This window comes from Urocitellus parryii, chromosome 13 (assembly GCF_045843805.1).
Source record: "Urocitellus parryii isolate mUroPar1 chromosome 13, mUroPar1.hap1, whole genome shotgun sequence".
Lineage (NCBI taxonomy): Eukaryota > Metazoa > Chordata > Mammalia > Rodentia > Sciuridae > Urocitellus > Urocitellus parryii.
In genome coordinates this window covers 66,247,875-66,264,779 of record NC_135543.1, presented here as the reverse complement: position 1 = coordinate 66,264,779, position 16,905 = coordinate 66,247,875, and the positions used below count along the sequence as shown (strand labels likewise).

General features: G+C 38.3%; 1 protein-coding gene across 3 annotated transcripts in view; it reads left to right on the top strand.

Moving 5' to 3' along the window:
• The window catches only part of Iars1 (isoleucyl-tRNA synthetase 1), a 64,477-nt gene that overhangs the window by 37,693 nt on the left and 9,879 nt on the right, over nt 1-16,905 (top strand). For all 3 annotated transcript variants that reach the window (XM_026406953.2, XM_026406951.2, XM_077792391.1), the window contains 11 exons: nt 715-836; nt 1,264-1,366; nt 1,686-1,769; nt 2,014-2,188; nt 4,379-4,491; nt 6,367-6,462; nt 7,338-7,514; nt 7,964-8,069; nt 14,805-14,930; nt 15,563-15,706; nt 16,617-16,769. In XM_026406953.2, the coding sequence (XP_026262738.1) occupies nt 715-836; nt 1,264-1,366; nt 1,686-1,769; nt 2,014-2,188; nt 4,379-4,491; nt 6,367-6,462; nt 7,338-7,514; nt 7,964-8,069; nt 14,805-14,930; nt 15,563-15,706; nt 16,617-16,769 (1,399 nt within the window). The remainder of the gene's footprint in view (nt 1-714; nt 837-1,263; nt 1,367-1,685; nt 1,770-2,013; nt 2,189-4,378; nt 4,492-6,366; nt 6,463-7,337; nt 7,515-7,963; nt 8,070-14,804; nt 14,931-15,562; nt 15,707-16,616; nt 16,770-16,905) is intronic.

Sequence of the window (16,905 nt, the reverse complement as noted above, 5' to 3'; positions counted from 1 at the left end):
TACAGGTCAGAAATCTTGCATCTAGACCAAGATCTATAGTTGAAGATCATGTCTTAATATGGATTGCCTTAATTATAACCAGGAGGTTCCTGAATTCATCTACCTGAACAAATACAACACAAACAACATTTTTAACTTACCATTGAGAGAAAAATGTGCAGGTAACTGGAATGTGTGTTCCTTCCAGTTCAAATATTTAATTGAATATTATATAGTAAGAAGCCTTTGGTTTCAATTGCCTATATCCCGTTCTCCTACTCCAGTATAATTTTACAATCTCCCCATTCATTCTGTAACATTCACTGTAGGAGGATCTACTTTGTGCAAAGTCCTGCATGCCTAGTGCTTTCCATGTCTGACTTTATTCACCAGGATACTGCACAGCATGTGGTGTTTCCCCAATTATGGATGAGGTTTCAGTCCTCTGTGCATATTGACTTGACCGATTCTTGGTCACAGGCTCGTGATTTGATTTTTGTTTGTTTGTTTGTTTGACATATTGCAGAAATTTAGGGATATTTTAAGTTCTGCTGACTGTAGCCCTACTGCTGGGCTTCAGAGATACAAGGTCCTTTCTGTTTCACAGAGTGTGAAACTATGCCCAAGTCTGCATAGTACCTTGTCATTCTGTAAAATGTTTAATTACTGTTTCTCACTGTGAGATCAGCTGTTGTTATGTATATGAATGACATGATGTTCTGTGTCCTCATACAGGCCCCATACACACCATTTCTCACTGAATTGATGTACCAGAATCTAAAGGTGCTGATTGACCCAGCTTCTGTCCAGGACAAGGACACCCTCAGCATTCACTACCTCATGTTGCCCCGTGTTCGGTAGGAACCAAATGCAGATAAACCTTTCCTAGGCCATAGGAAGGGGAGTGGCCAAAGCATGTGGCAGCCCAAGCTCCCAGGGAAGGAATGGAAAAGAGTAGGCAGTTCCCTATCCCAGCCCCTCTGTGCTAGCTTCCCACCCAAGCTAATGTAAGTTGCTCCTCAAGCTGCAGAATGGGGCCTATTTCCATAAGCAGTAGGAGAGGGATGCTGTATGTAGAACCCCTCTGTAGAACTGTGGCAGGTGGTATGTGGATACACTCCTAAGGACACCTGGGGAGCTCATTGTGTGCCCCCTAATGCAGTTCCAGGTGCCTTGCCAAAAGAGACTATCCCTTCTCTAGCCTGACCCTCTTCCTCACTTAAGTATGCCTATTTTGGATTTGTCCTTTTTAATTTCTTTCTTTTTTCTCCTTCTGTCAAACAGTGAGGAATTAATTGACAAGAAAACTGAGAGTGCAGTGTCTAGAATGCAGTCTGTGATTGAACTTGGACGAGTGATCCGAGACCGCAAAACTATTCCAATAAAGGTTTGATTTTTTTTGTTTGTTTGTTTACATTTTATGTGGGAATTGCTTTCTTTTTTTTTTTAATATTTATTTTTTAGTTCTAGGTGGACACAATATCTTTATTTTGTTTTTAGGTGGTGCCCAGTGCTTCACGCACTGGGTTCTTAATATAGACAGCATTTAGCAGTGGCAGAATTTTCCCCCCTTTTCTGCTTTTAGGGTGTGAATGGACGTAGTTCAACCTAACTGGTCTGGAGCTTACAATTCAGATAAACATTTAACATTCCAGTTTCTTCCATTTAGAGGACTTAACAAACATTTTTCTCCTGTTTCCTCTTAGTATCCTTTGAAAGAAATTGTGGTTATTCATCAGGATCCAGAAGCTCTTAATGATATCAAGTCTTTGGAGAAGTATATCCTTGAGGTAAGATAGATGAGTCATCTATTTGGGATCCAAATAGTTTTTTGTTTTTTTGAGAAGATAATTTTGATGAATATTCTTCCATGTTTTTGTTTTTGTTTTTGTAATTCATAACAAATATAAAGATTTATGAAATTTTACAGTTTCCATAGAATAATCTTGCTATGGACTTTTGTTTACATATCCTATTTCATGTGAATTTGTTTTCATTTCTCATATTTTTTTTTTTTCTGGGTACTAAATATAGGAACTGAATGTTCGAAAAGTTACACTGTCTACAGATAAAAACAAGTATGGCGTTCGGCTAAGGGCAGAACCAGATCACATGGTCCTGGGGAAGCGTCTGAAGGGAGCCTTTAAAGCCGTGATGATGGCCATCAAGCAGCTGAACAGTGAGGAGCTGGAGCAGTTCCAGAAGAGTGGTGGGTGTCCTCTCAGGTGGGGCTGCATTTCCTTCATATCTTCAGGCCAGGGCATATTTCACATTCAGGCTTCTGTTGGAGTTTGACCTTCTCTTCCTTTCTTAAATGAAAACTTTTTCAAGTTCATAAGAAAAATTATTATAAATTATGTAAATCATTTTATAATTACATAAATAATTCCAAAGATTTGGAAAGACAATAAAAATGACCCCTAGCCCACCACTCATCCCTGTAACTAATAGACAGGTAACTACTCGCTGTATTTTAATATGTAGCCTCATAAATGCTTGTGCACTGCTAAAATTCTGGCTTCTTTCCACCAGTTACATAGAATCACAGCCTTAATGGAGATCGCACTAAACTTTTAAATTTCTCATCTTTCACTTTTATGTATTTTAGTACTTGATGTACTTTGGCAGTTCTTTCCTACATTCTTAACTTTGTATTTTCAATTTATATTATCAACATTATGTATTTGTATATGGAAACGCTATTTTAGTAGCTGTATAATTTTCCTTCATGTGCATACTTCATGTTACCATTCTTTGGTTTTGGTGCTTTAGGCCACTCACCGTCACATTTTAGTCTATTCATATATTCATAGTATGAATATTGTTGCAGTGAATACTTTTGCATGTATTTATTTTATAGAATTGATGTCTTTAGGTGAGATAACTAGATTGAAGTTACTGGATCAAATGGATTAGGTTACCAGGGAGCTCAACAAATCCCTCTGTGGCCTCGAAAACCATCCTTCCTTGTGAGAGAAAACAGCTTACTGGGGCTTCATGACTGGGGAATGGTGTTCCCCAGGAGCATCTGGAAGTTGCTTGTGGAGAGAAAAAGGACAATTTTTGGACGTGTCAGAACGAAGACTTGAAAAGAATCAAAAGAAGAGATTGCAATGGTTTCAGAGGAAAGGGAATTAGCAGTGAGGTTTGGAGCTTCTTGTTAAGGAGAAATGGATAGAGCTCACCACTGTTCTACCCACGCTTCTGCAAAGATATCTACATCTTGATCTCTTATTTGTCAAAGTTGGATTTGTTCATTCAACAAATATATTTTAAAGCCCAGTGTAGAGCTGAATATAAAGTGCTATGAAGGAAGAATATGGGGTAATGTGAGAATATGTAGCCAGTAGGCCCAGTCAACTTATGGGGCTAGGGAAGGAAGCTCAGCTCATTCTCCCCACTCCACTAAATAGTGTCTCAAGGTGCCCAGGAATTTGAAACCTTGCCATGATAATCATACTCAGTCTGAATATGGCTGTTTGACATCCTTCAGCTACCCTGGGACACAAGTTATTTGTTATTAGGTCTACCTAAAATTGAAAATCATAAGCCTAAATGTATTTGGAGTAGAGATTTAAGGACTCATAAGATGAGTAGGTATGGAAATTCTGGGACATGTCTCTTAAGATTCCTCAAATTTTTATAATTAATAAAACATAAAAGGTTAGCAGCTAAAACTTGAGTCACTCATTCCTAATTCAGCTCAGAATATTTAATTGGAAGATGCCGTTTCATCAGCCTTCTAAGTCCCCAGTCTAAGTCATTTGACCAAGTAACCAACACATCAGAAATTCCTAACGTAAACCTTACTTGAAACTGAAAGCCTATCATTTCTAAACTGTAGTTTCTGGATGAAGTGTTCTGTCCTGATGGAAAACAGAAGAGTTTTCAGAACGCAGGGACCTAAAGTAGAACTGGCAGCCTAGAGCTTGAAGCCCAGGAACATGACAAAAGAGAGCTCAGGGGGCTTCCTTGAAGGTGGGACCACCATCAGCATCTGCCCACACTTTCTGCTGGCCCTGGACAGACCTGCTACAAGTTCTTCACACACATCTCATTTCACCCACACCACACCCTTCTAGCCACTTGTGAGTGGACTCTAAAGACTCATTTCACCATCTGCTCCTTGTTTAGATGGGAACTTGTTGTCTCATGGTGCACCCCTTTAGCTTTTGACCTGGAAGCTTATTCAAATGGACATTGGTACTGTCCTCAGGGCAACATAGAGTATTCTACAGATGTTACATTCATGGCTGCAGCAATGGTAGGAATCTGGGGTAGTAACATCTTCTCACGTCCGCAGCCCTGTTGCTGTGAAATTTTCATCAAAATGGGCACAGTGCACTAGTAACCAGGCAGCTTAAAGAGGAGGAACTGATGGAGTCATCTTCTCCCTCAGGGAGCATTGTCGTGGAAGGCCATGAATTGCATGAAGAGGACATCCGTCTCATGTACACCTTTGACCAGGCCACAGGTGGGACTGCACAGTTTGAAGCTCACTCAGATGCTCAGGTATTTTTCTGTTTCCTACAAGGTTCTTTACAAAGAGATAAGAACATGAGAAATTTATTCCTTTCCTGACTATGTTGATAGTTTATCTCAAGGTAAAATAAACCAGTTATTTACTTTAGATTGGCTCTATTAAATTTCTCTATGGTAGACCCTTGACATATGTTTGTTTAATGAATGTATGAATCAGTGTTTTATAGTTATTACTTGTGAGAAATTCTTTTAAATGTTGGATTGCAGAAAAATAAACTCCGTGAGAAACAAGTCAGTCATGACACAAGAAAGGAAGCCAAATCTTTTGTTTTTAAAACAGATTATAGTGATACACATAAGAGTAGGATTCATTGTGGCATTTGTACATACATATAACATAATTTGGTCATTTTCATTCCCCGTCCCTCCCTTCCCCTCCTCACTCCCTCCCTCTATTCTACTGGTCTCCCTTCAGTTTGTTTTTGTTTTTGTTTTTTGAGAGAGAGAGAATTTTAAAAATATTTATTTTTTAGTTTTTCGGCAGACACAACATCTTTGTTTATATGTGGTGCTGAGGATCAAACCTGGGCCGCACGCATGCCAGGCGAGCGTGCTACCTCTTGAGCCACATCCCCATCCCTCACTTCAGTTTTCTTGAGCTCCCTCCCCACCGCCACCCCTCGGGCTTTTTCTTTCTTTCCTTTTTTTTTTTTTTTTTTTAATCATCTCTAGTTTCCAATATGAGAGAAAATATATGACCCTTGGCTTTCTGAGAATGGTTTATTTTGTTTAACAGTGCTCTCAAGCCAAGTCTTGATATCTGCCTGGAGAAGTTCTCAGGTGGAAATAAGTTTGGAGAGGCCCTATAGTGGTCAGGTTGGAGGTCTTCAGGAACCTCTCCATGAAGAGAATGTACAGGCTGTTTCGAATTCAGGGTCAGTCCTTTTGTTAAGATTGAACAGAGTCCTGGAAAGTTTTTCCTACTTAAAGAAGTGTCTTCTGTGATGCCTCTTAATTTCTTGATGTGGCACACATATTGTAGTAGGCTATATCCACTTCCACCTGTATCTCTGATCTTTTTGTGTATTAAGGCGGTTTGTGAATTTCTCTGATTGAGTTTACTCCAAGGGAAATGGATGATTCCCAATTTACAAGGACTTTTGTAGAGTATATTTTACCCTATAACGTGTTATGTAATCAAAGTAGTAGTGTCATTATTACTGCATATAACCAAAACCTTCAGAACAGATGTGATAGGAACTAAGGTTAGGAATAAGATGGCAGCTTAAATCAAGTCATATAAAAAGTATTGAAGTCCATTCTAGAATTCACGTTTTGAATCATACTGACAAACTAAAGGATCATCAGTGGTCACAGATCAAGAAAATTGCCTGGAGTTGGCTGCTTTGAGGCCTCAGTCCACTCATTTGTGGTATACAAAGTTTATTTTTCTGGGGGATGTCATGTTTGTTTATCTTAATTATTAGTAGACTTGATACTTGTTATTAGATGACCCAAATACAGAGTTTCATGAGGGACTTGTAAAAGAGGGTCTCATGTCATCTCCTGTGAGCAGCACCCTACAAAGAAATAAATGCTACATCTTTCTCCCGTGGTGAAGGATAGCTATTTACAAAGAAGTACCTGAATGGTGAAGGTACTAGATCAATTTTATTTCCTTTGCTCAGTAAAATGAATAAATGGTATTGCATCATAGACTCCTGAGAATTCAGTTTTTACATTTATTTTTTTCGGTGTTGCTGGGGATCAAACCCAGGTCCTTATTCATATAGGCAAGCACTCTACCTCTCAACTATAACCAAGAATTAGTTTTAAGTAACATTTTGCTGAGTTTGAAAGATGGGTTCTTCTTGATTGTCACATTGTGCGCTGCTCCTTCTGCAGGCTTTGGTGCTCTTGGATGTCACCCCTGACCAATCAATGGTGGATGAGGGAATGGCTCGGGAAGTCATCAATCGCATCCAGAAACTTCGAAAGAAGGTCAGTTTGTCAGATCAAGGAGAAGCTGCCTGTGTTTGTTTTATGTTGGTTGTTAACAAGGACCAGCAAGGCATGTAATGTAAGTTAAGCTGATGGATTATTGGTAATGATTCATTAATCCGTTGTCTGTTAAGATTGTACTCTACAGGGAAAATAGGCCTCTTTTTCTACCTGCTTACACACTCTCAAGCTGGATATGGTTCTTTTTATTTCTTTGAACAAGAGTTTTTAGCCAACCTATGCCCCTTACCATGCTTCCACAAAATCACCTGGGACGATAGCTCTCTGGCTGGTGCAGAAAGTAACTAGAGATGACAGTGTCTCTGAGGAAGGCAGACCTGCAGGCAGTGTGGAAGGCTTCTTGCGCAGGGGAGAGATTTGGGGCCTGGACAGAGTGGGATGGTTTTTCCTCATTTGGGAACTGAAGAAGGCACAGAGCCCATTGCCTGCAGAGCAAAGGGGCCACCAAACCCAGTGAGAGAATGGGAAAACTCTTACCTCAAGGAGGTGTCGACATTTAGGAGTTCTATATATCTTCCTCCCCAGGCCAGATGTCTGGGACCTGTGGGTCTCAGAGGAGTCATCCAGCAGATCACAGGAGTGTTTGTGCACACTCTCCCAGTTCAGAGCTTTTTGAGTGAGTTCTCAGTTGTTCCTTTGTTTCAGTATTCATAAGGGGCTGATTGTACTAGGAAGACACCCATCCAGTCTTCCCAAAGAATAAGCAGAGGACCACAAAGCCAATCGTGTTCTTACAGTATAGCTCTTCCCGAGGAGGCAGCCCTTGCTTGGTGATCCAATGCGGTGTTGTCAGGACTGGTTTGACAGTACCTTGAGTTTTGATTAGCAAAATGTGCTTTCTTTTAAAATTTCAGTGTAATCTGGTTCCAACTGATGAAATAACAGTCTATTATAATGCAACGTCTGAAGAAAGATACTTGAATAACGTTATTGAAAGCCACACAGAATTCATATTTGCCACCATAAAAGCTCCCTTGAAACCATACCCAGTTCCTACATCAGATAAAATCCTTATTCAGGAAAAAACACAGGTGAGTTCAGAATTCTGTTGAACTACTGAAAGATTTCAGATTTGGTTTTACTTTAAGTTTATTTAGTTACATCTGGATATTCTGGCCCCCAATAGAAGTATTACTCTGAATGGTAGTGAGTAGGGTCAGAGAGGAATCCAGAAGAAATGAAGGGGAGGGAAGCAGAACTGTTCTCCTACAAGTTCTCTTGGAGGAGGTAGCCAGGAGGGTGTGTGATATCTGCCAGGAAATGAAATGACTATGTGGATCTGTCTAGAAAAGTTGATATTATAGATGCTGGTGATAACTGTTAGAAGTAAATGACAATTGACTTATTTTTTAAAGAACAGAATAAAAGAATGGGAATCCTTTTTTTTTTTAAGATTTATTGTTCTTGTTAAGAATTCAGTGATGGTGTGACATACTGCAGTCTAAAGGCTGCAGTTAATCATATGTTCTCATTTGCTCAGTTAAAGGGGTCTGAATTGGAGATCACACTGACTAAAGGATCATCCCTGTCTGGTCCTGCTTGTGCATATGTCAACCTTAACATTTGTGCAAACGGCAGTGAACAAGGTAGGAGGAAATTAATCCCATGGCTTGTATGGCATTATTTAAACCTTTGGGAATCTTTAGGCTATCAGAAGGGAACTGGTAAAATCAGATAACTTTTTGTTTTTAATTGACATCAAAGTGAATCCATTTAAGTAAATGATGGACTTGCACTTACAGGAAGGTGGACGTGTTTTTCCCAATTCCTCCCATTAAATACATCAAAATACCCAGTCCATTATATACCAAAGCAAACATAAGACTGTCAAAGGTAGAGGGAAGAAAGCAGACCAGCTAGGAATGTTGAAACCAAGCAACATTATAGTGGTGAGTTCCCTGGATTTTCTTTTTTTGCCTCATATATATCAAACGTAGGGCTTAAGAAGTTGGCAACCTAGAAATGCCAACAAGTACAGACCGGGAAAAAAAAAAACACACACACACAACCAACCTTGCTTTCTCTAAACAAAGGGGTAGGATTTTTCTTTTATTTTGTTTGAGGTTCTGGGGATTGAACCCAGGGCCTTACCTAAGCTAGATAAGTGTGGAGGAGCAGTAAAGGGGCACCACCATTTAACTGGGGCTCTAGAGGAGAATGAGATCTCTCTTCCTTGCCACCCCATAGTAAAAACAAGCTTGGTTTAAGTAGAGCCTGATAGTGAACCTGGATTCCTTCTCCCACCTGGAAGTAACTAGGCAGTGTCCCTTTTACCTGCCAGTGTGACATCAAAGTCAACTAAAATAGAGATCTTACTCAAATGTCCAGGTTTCATTGGAAAGTCACTGATCATACCAAGAACCAAGAAGATCTCAAACTGAATGAGAAAAGATGCAAATACTTACTGACATGACTGAAATGTTAAAATTGTCTCAGAATTTAAAGCAACCATAATAATGTTTCAGGGATTAATAACAAATATAATAGAAACAAATGAAAAATACAAGGCCTCAGCAAAGAAATAGAAGGTATAAAGAAGAAATTTTAGAACTGAAAAATACAACTAACCTTCATGTGGTAGTGCATGTCTATAATCCCAGCTACTTGGGAGGCTGAGCAGGAGGATTAAAAGTTTAAGGCAGCCTGGGCAACTTAGCAAAACCCTTTCTCAAAACAAAACAAAAAAAATTTTTAATGGGCTGGGCATGTGGCTTAGTGGTTGAGCACTTACATACCATGCAGACACGAGATCCTGAGTTCAACCTCCAGTACTAAAAAAGAAAAAAAAAAAAAGGAGGAAAAATATAGCTTTTAAAAATAAAACCAAAAAAAATAAAAAAATTAAAAAATAAATAAATAAAACCAAAAACCTCAATGGATAGACTCAGCAAAAATAGAAGAGAAAGGAAAGAATCAACTAGAAGATGGGGAAAAAAAATTATCCATTTCTGAACAACAGAGTTGAAAAAAAATGAATATCAAAAGATTAACATTCTTGTTACTGGAATCAGAAGAGAGAGAGGATAGGACTAAAAGAGTACTCAGAAATAATAGCTGAAAACCTCCTAAATTTGCCAAAATGTATAAAAGGGACCCCAGAGAGCTAGTCACCCCTTCTAGTGTGTTAGGACACAGCAAAAAAGTGCCATCCGTGAACTTGGACATGGTCCCTTACTAGACACCACATCTGTGGGTGTCTTGATCTTGACCGCTCAGTCTTCAGAAATATGAAAAATGAATTTATCTAGTTTTATAAGCTACCTAGCCTGTGGCATTTTGTTATAGAGTCTGAACAGACTAACACACTGAGTGAAACACAAACAGGATAAACCCCAAAGAGTACATATCAATACACATCATAATCCAACTACTGAAAATTTGACAAAATGTGTTGAAAGTAGTGAGAGAGATAAAATACCTTACTTACATTTTTTTCTGATCAGAAAACAGGCCAGAAAGTAAAAGACATTTTTTAGCTCTTGAAAGATATGTATTACCTGTCTAGAACGCTATATCAGGAAACCTACAGGATGGTGGGAAAATGAGAGAAAACTAAACAAATATGTTGCCAGCAGACCATTCCTACAAGAATAGCTGATTGAGTATGTTTTTTGAGGGGACAGGGGAGATACCAGGGATTGAATCAAGGGACATTTAACCACTGAGCCAGGAGTCACATCCCCAGCCCTTTTATTTTTTATTTTGAGGGAGGGTCTTGCTAAGTTGCTTAGGACCTCCCTGAATTACTGAGGCTGACTTTGAACTTGCAATCCTCCTGCCTTAGCCTCCCAAATTCCTGGGATTATAGGCATTCACCACTGTGCCTTGTGCTACTGGAGTTCTTTTTTTATTTATTTCATTTTTTTAAATATATATATTTTTTTAATTTTTAAATTTTATTTTATTTATTCTAATTTGTTATATATGACAGCAGAATGCAATTCAATTCATATTACACAAATAGAGCACAATTTTTCATGTCTCTGGTTGTACCCAGAGTCGAGTCACACCATTCATGTTTTCATACACGTACTTAGGGCAGTGATGTCCATCACATTTTACCGTCTTTACTACCGCCATATCCGAGAAAACATTCAGCATTTGGTTTTATTTACTTATTATTATTATTATTAGGTGGTGCTGAGGATTGAACCCAGTGCCTCGCCCGTGCTAGGCAAGAACTCTGTGGCTGAGCCCCAGCCCCTCTTTGTATTCTTAATAGCTGCCATTCTGACTGGAGAGGGATGAAATTTTGATTTGCATTGCTCAAATTGCTAGAGAAGTTGAACATTTTTTCATATATTTGTTGATTGATTGTGTATCATCTTCTGTTCAGTTTCTTGGCCCATTTATTGATTGGGTTATTTGGCGGGGGTGGTGTTAAGATTTTTGAGTTCTTTATATATCTTAGAGATTAGTGCTCTATCCGATGTGCATGTGGTAAAAATTTTTTCCCATTCTGTAGGCTCTCTTATTCATTCCACTGATTGTTTCTTTTGCTGAGAAGAATCTTTTTAGTTTGAACCCACCCTATTTATTGGTTGGTTCCATAACTTAGCTATTGCGAATTGAGCTGCTATAAACATTGATGTGGCAGTGTCACTATAGTATGCTGATTTAAGTCCTTCGGCAATAAACCTAGGAGTGGGATAGCTGGGTCATCTGAAGTGTAGGTTGCTCTGTTTCTGTTCTCTCGACTAAAAGGCTCAGGAATCACTTCAGGTAAACTGGGCTAACTGGTCTGCTCAAAATAACCACACAAGAGACACAAGTACCTTTTTCTGTGGGATTGCTGTGAGGCCTCCTCTGACCTTAAGGGTCCTCAGGAAGAGAGAGAGAGAGCACACGCTGACCCCTTTTATTGAAGAGAAGCTATTCAAATGAGGCAAGGGGTCAGGTTTCAGGGGGCTGAGTCTATCTTCCTGATGTCCACTGTGAACAGGTTGACTGACATCTAGGTAGGCCACACCCAAGGACACAGTAAGAGAAGGGGACACACACAAAGCACTTCCATGGAAGATGCTATCCTAAACAGGGCAAGGGGTTATATTACAAAGGAACAGATGAGTGTAGCTCCACCCATGGGGCTATAGCAAGACACACCCATGCAGGAGACACTGTCCCTGGAACCCAAGAAAGGTGGGGAAAGTTCTGCCACATTGCTGTGACTGAGCACCTCAGCACCCAGCCGGGGAGTATGACTCAGTCATGTGCAAGGTTGATCTCCCACAGTAGGTGATAAAGATTTTATCCCATTCTTTAGGCTCTCTCTTCACATCCTTTGCTGTGAAGAAGCTTTTTAGTTTGATATGATATATCAAAGTGCATTCTACTTTATGTATAATTAATTAGAATAAAATTTTTTTTTAATTTTTTTAAAGAAAAAAATTCCATTTATTGATTCTTGATTTTATTTCTTGTGCTGTAGGAGTCTTGTTGGAAGTTAGTTCCTAAGCTGACATGATATAGATTTGGGCCAACTTTTTCTTCTATTTGGCATAGGGTCTCTGATCTAATGAGTAGGTCCTTGATCTACTCTGAGTTTTGTGCATGGTGAGAGATAGGAGGTTAATTTCATTTTACTGCATATGGATTTCCAGTTTTCCCAACACCATTTGTTGAAGAGGCTATCTTTTCTCCAATGTATGTTTTTGGCACCTTTTTCTAGTATGAGATAACTATACTTATATGGGTGTGTCTATTTTGGTGCCAATACCATGCCATTTTTGTCACTATAGCTCTGTAGTATAATTTAGGTTTTGGTATTGTGATGCCTCACTTTTCTCACTGAGGATTGCTTTGGCTATTCTGAGCCTCTTATTTTTCAAAATGAATTTCATGACTGCTTTTTCTATTTCTATGAAGAATGTCATCAAAACCTTAATAAGAATTAAATTAAATCTCTGTATCACTTTTGGTAGTATGGCCATTTTGACTATATTAATTCTGCCTACCTAGTAACATGGGAGATCTTCCCATCTTCTAAGGTCTTCAATTTCTTTCTTTAGAGTTCTGTAGTTTTGTCTTGGGGGTCTTTCACCTCTTTTGTTAGATTGATTCCCATTTTGGTTTTTTGTTTGTTTATTTTTGTTTTGTTTTTGAGGCTATTATGAATGGGGTGGGTTTTTATATACATATACATATAATGTGTATATATATTTAGTTGTAGTTGGACATGATATTTTATTTATTTACTTAATGTGCTGCTGAGAATTAAACCTAGTGTCTCACACATGCTAAGCAAGTGCTCTACCAGTGGTGAGCCACAACCTCAGCTCATGAATGGGGTAGTTTTCCTAATTTCTCTTTCAGTTGATTCATTACTGATACATAAGAACATAATTGATTTATGGGTGTTGATTTTATATCCTGCTACTTTGCTGAATTCATTTATGAGTTCTAGAAGTTTTTTGGTGGAGTTTTTTTAGGTCTTCTTAATAGGGAATTACGTTGTTGCCACATAGGGATAGTTTGAGTTCTTTTTTCCCTATTTGTATGTCTTTAATTTTTTTCTTCTATCTAATTGCTCTGGCTAGGGTTACACTGATTGAATTTTGAATATTGAATAAGCCTTACATTCCTGGGATAGACCCTACTTGGTTGTGGTGCATAATTATTTTTTTATATAGCTGAATTCTGTTTCAAAAATGTGGTAAGCATTTTATACTTTCATGTGAGATATTAGGGGTTTTTTCCCTCTCTTCATAAGGCTGCATATAAGCATGGAATAAATAATTCATATGGCCCAAGGTTTCCACTTACATTTGTGGGAAAAAAAAAAAAACAGGATTTTTCATTTAGGCACAAAGTTTTAAAGACTGGACACCAAGAACACTGTCCATAAAAGGGAAAATTGGTCAATTGAACTTTAACAACATTAAAACGATTTTCCTTGTAAAAGATACATAAAATGAATGAAAAACAAGCGGCAGACTGGGAGGCTTTTATAAACAACGTATCCAACAAAAAACATGTAAAATGTAGAGATCTATCAGCACTCAACAGTAAAAATACAATCCAATTAGAAAAAAAGTATAAACATTCTTGTAAGAGAATATGCTAATGATGAAAATATTAACATCGTTAGCCATTAGGGAAATACAAATTAAAACCACAGTGAGGTTTGCTGCACACCTATCAGAGTGACTCAAATAAAATAAATGCTGGTGAGGATGCAGAGGAGCTAGATCTCATACAATGCTGGGGAAATGTAAAATGGCACAGCCACTCTGGGAAAGGGTTTGTCAGTGTCTTATAGAAACCAAGCCTGTGCTTTCCATGATGAGTCAACAGTTGCGCTGCTAGGTATTTATCCCAGTGAACTGAAAACATGTTCACCAGGTCACCTGTTTGTGGATATACAAAACACATAGTAGCCAAAACCAGGATGCTCTTCAGCAAGTAAAATGGCAAAGTGTGATACATTCATACCACAGAACACTGCTCAGCAATAAGAAGGAACAACCATTGATTAGCACTGCCACTTATTTTAATCCTTTAGAGATGACGCTGGCTGGAAAAAAGTCCCCAAAATTCCACCCTGTGTGATTGCACTCTTGAAATGATACCACAGGAATAAAGACTGTTATTTGCTAGGAGTTGTGGAGGCATTAGGGTGCTTATCAGAAGGAAACAGGATTCTTGTGATGACAGAACTATTCTGTATCTTAATGGTGATGATGGATGCAGGATCTACACCAGTATTAAAACTGAAGAGAACTAAACACACACCCCAATAAGTAAAAGTAAAACTGAGGAAATATGAATAGGATTAGCTGAGTACATCATTGTAGATACCCTGGTTGTGATATTGTATTATTTCGTAAAGATGTTACCTTTGAGGGGGAACTAGGACCTGTGGTATCTCTATTATTTCCTATAACTTCATGTGACTATAATTACCTTAAAGGAAAATGTTTAAATAAATCAATAAAGTAAATATCTGTAATTGAATCTAGGTCTAGGATACATCAACATCAGGGCCACTGAAGGGTTTTTTTTAAGATAATGATCAGATCGTATTTTTAACCACTCTGTACTTTGTGCATTTACAAATGGCAACAAATGAAAAATGGGGGTTATAAATACAAAGATTTGAATCTAGAAAAAGATGAGAACTATAAAGTCTCATCCTTAGTCATATCTACTTGAGGATTGCCAAAACTTGTACTAAGTAGATAGAAATAGTATATACTTCAGAAAAAGAGAAAATAAAATATTAGGGCTTTAAACCCCCTTGTGTACCTTGTCTTTTCCTCTAAGTAAAACATTTGTTTTTAAGTCTTACTTTTTTAAAGATCTTATTTTTGTGGATTTTTTAGGTGGAGTTTTGCTTCTGGAAAATCCAAAAGGGGACAATAGGTTGGACCTTTTAAAGCTGAAGAATGTTGTTACTAGCATTTTTGGTGTTAAAAATACAGAGCTGTCTATCTTCCATGGTGAAACAGGTATGTGGAAAGAGAATGTCTGTGCTTTGACTCTACCAAACCCTGGTGCTTTTCTTGACTTGGAGTTGGCAGCTCTTCAGCAGTGCCAGGCTGCAATGTCTCTCTGAGCCCCCTCATTGGGATTCCACTGAAAACCCTGGGCCTATCAGGAGGCCAAGGTCCAATCCTACCCAGCTTCCCATGTGACAGATTTCAGGATTCAGAGACGCCCCTGGGGAGTTGTAACTTATTAAGCATGGTACCTAAGTCTTACTAAATCTACGTGCTATGATACAGTTTTTAAAAATTACAACTTTTTTGCTGATTATAATTATCATTTTTCAAATGTAAGCTTTTCATGGTGAAGTTGGAGATTAAGAGGAGCCACATTATAACAGGGAAAAATTGCTTTTTGTTTTAAATTATATTATTATACCATTTATTTTTCAATATAAGTATTTCTACTGTTTTGGGGGCTGGGGATGTAGCTCGGTAGTAGAATGCTTGCCTCAGTTCAATTCCCAGTACAAAAAAAAAAATAGATTTTCTACTCTTTGGATGTCAATGGAAAGCACCACTGTAAAAAGACAACATGATAATTTAATAGTGAAGTAGGAAAAGGTGAATGACTTCAGAGTTTTTTATATTTTTAGAAATACAAAACCAAACTGACTTGATGAGTCTTAGTGGAAAAACACTTTATGTGACTGCGGGATCAGTTCCCTCTCCTGTCAACAGCCCTAGTACTCTTCTCTGTGAATATATCAACCTGCAGCTCCTGAACGCAGAGCCACAAGGTACGTGTCTCCTGGGGCAGGCAGGCTGTGGGGTGTTGGGTATTAAGATTCCCTTAGGGCTCAAATCTATGACTCGGGTATTTGTCAACACATAACAGTGATTTTAAAGTGTAGACTCCCCAGCTCTTTGGAGAGCACCACAGGTTTTTTTTCTTTTCAAAGTGTGTTTATGGAGAAAGCCTTTATCTATCTGGTGTAGTCAGGAAACAACATAAATAGGTTAGGTAAAAATGACAAATAATGAAGCAATTGTTTAAATCCCAGAATGTTTCATTTTATAATTTTTTCTTTTATCATTTTCATTGTCATTGTTGTTGTTCATTTTTATTTTACCCTTTTTTCCCTTGGTAAATGTTCTGAAAACTTGTATGCCTCCATGCCTTAATCAAGAATCTATAGATTGATACCTATTTTAGCTTAGTGTCATGGCACATTTGAAATAAATCACTCGTTGTATGCACTTTTTGTTGTTGTTGTTTTAGTTGTAGGTGGACACAATACCATTTTCTTTCTTTCTTTCTTTCTTTTTTTTTTTTTTTTTTTTTTTAATGTGATGCTGGGGATCAAACCCAGTATCTGACGTGTGCTAAGCAAATGCTCTACCACTGAGCCACAGCCCCGGCCCCAGTCATTATATGCATTTTTATGAAAGTCTTTCTTTTGGTTTTTCACTTGACTATGTACTACTGACTGTCCTTCCCCCAAGCTGCTGGCTTTTATATAAGTCCATTTTTCTTTCCCTTGTCTCCTTCACCTTTGGAGACTGTCTAGGACTGTTTCTACAGACCGTATGTCTAGCTATTAGATGCCCTGGGAGCCAACAGTGCCACCCATTAGAGCTGTCCATAGTCACTGCCTGTGTTAGAAGGTGAGCTCTCAGGCATTAATCCAGGTTGTTTTCCTTCTGCAGAGTGTTTAATGGGAACAGTGGGCACCCTCCTGCTTGAAAACCCACTTGGGCAGAATGGACTCACCCACCAAGGTCTCCTGTATGAGGCAGCCAAGGTGTTTGGCCTGCGAAGCAGGAAGCTAAAGTTGTTTCTGAATGAGACTCAAACACAAGGTAAGGGGATTATGGACCGTGAATTTTTTTCTTCATTGAAAGTTGCTATTAATGCCATGAACCATTTATAGATTATGGGTATAAGAGATGGTACTTGTTTTTTTTTTTTTTTTTTTTTGCACTATTTCTTTAGAAA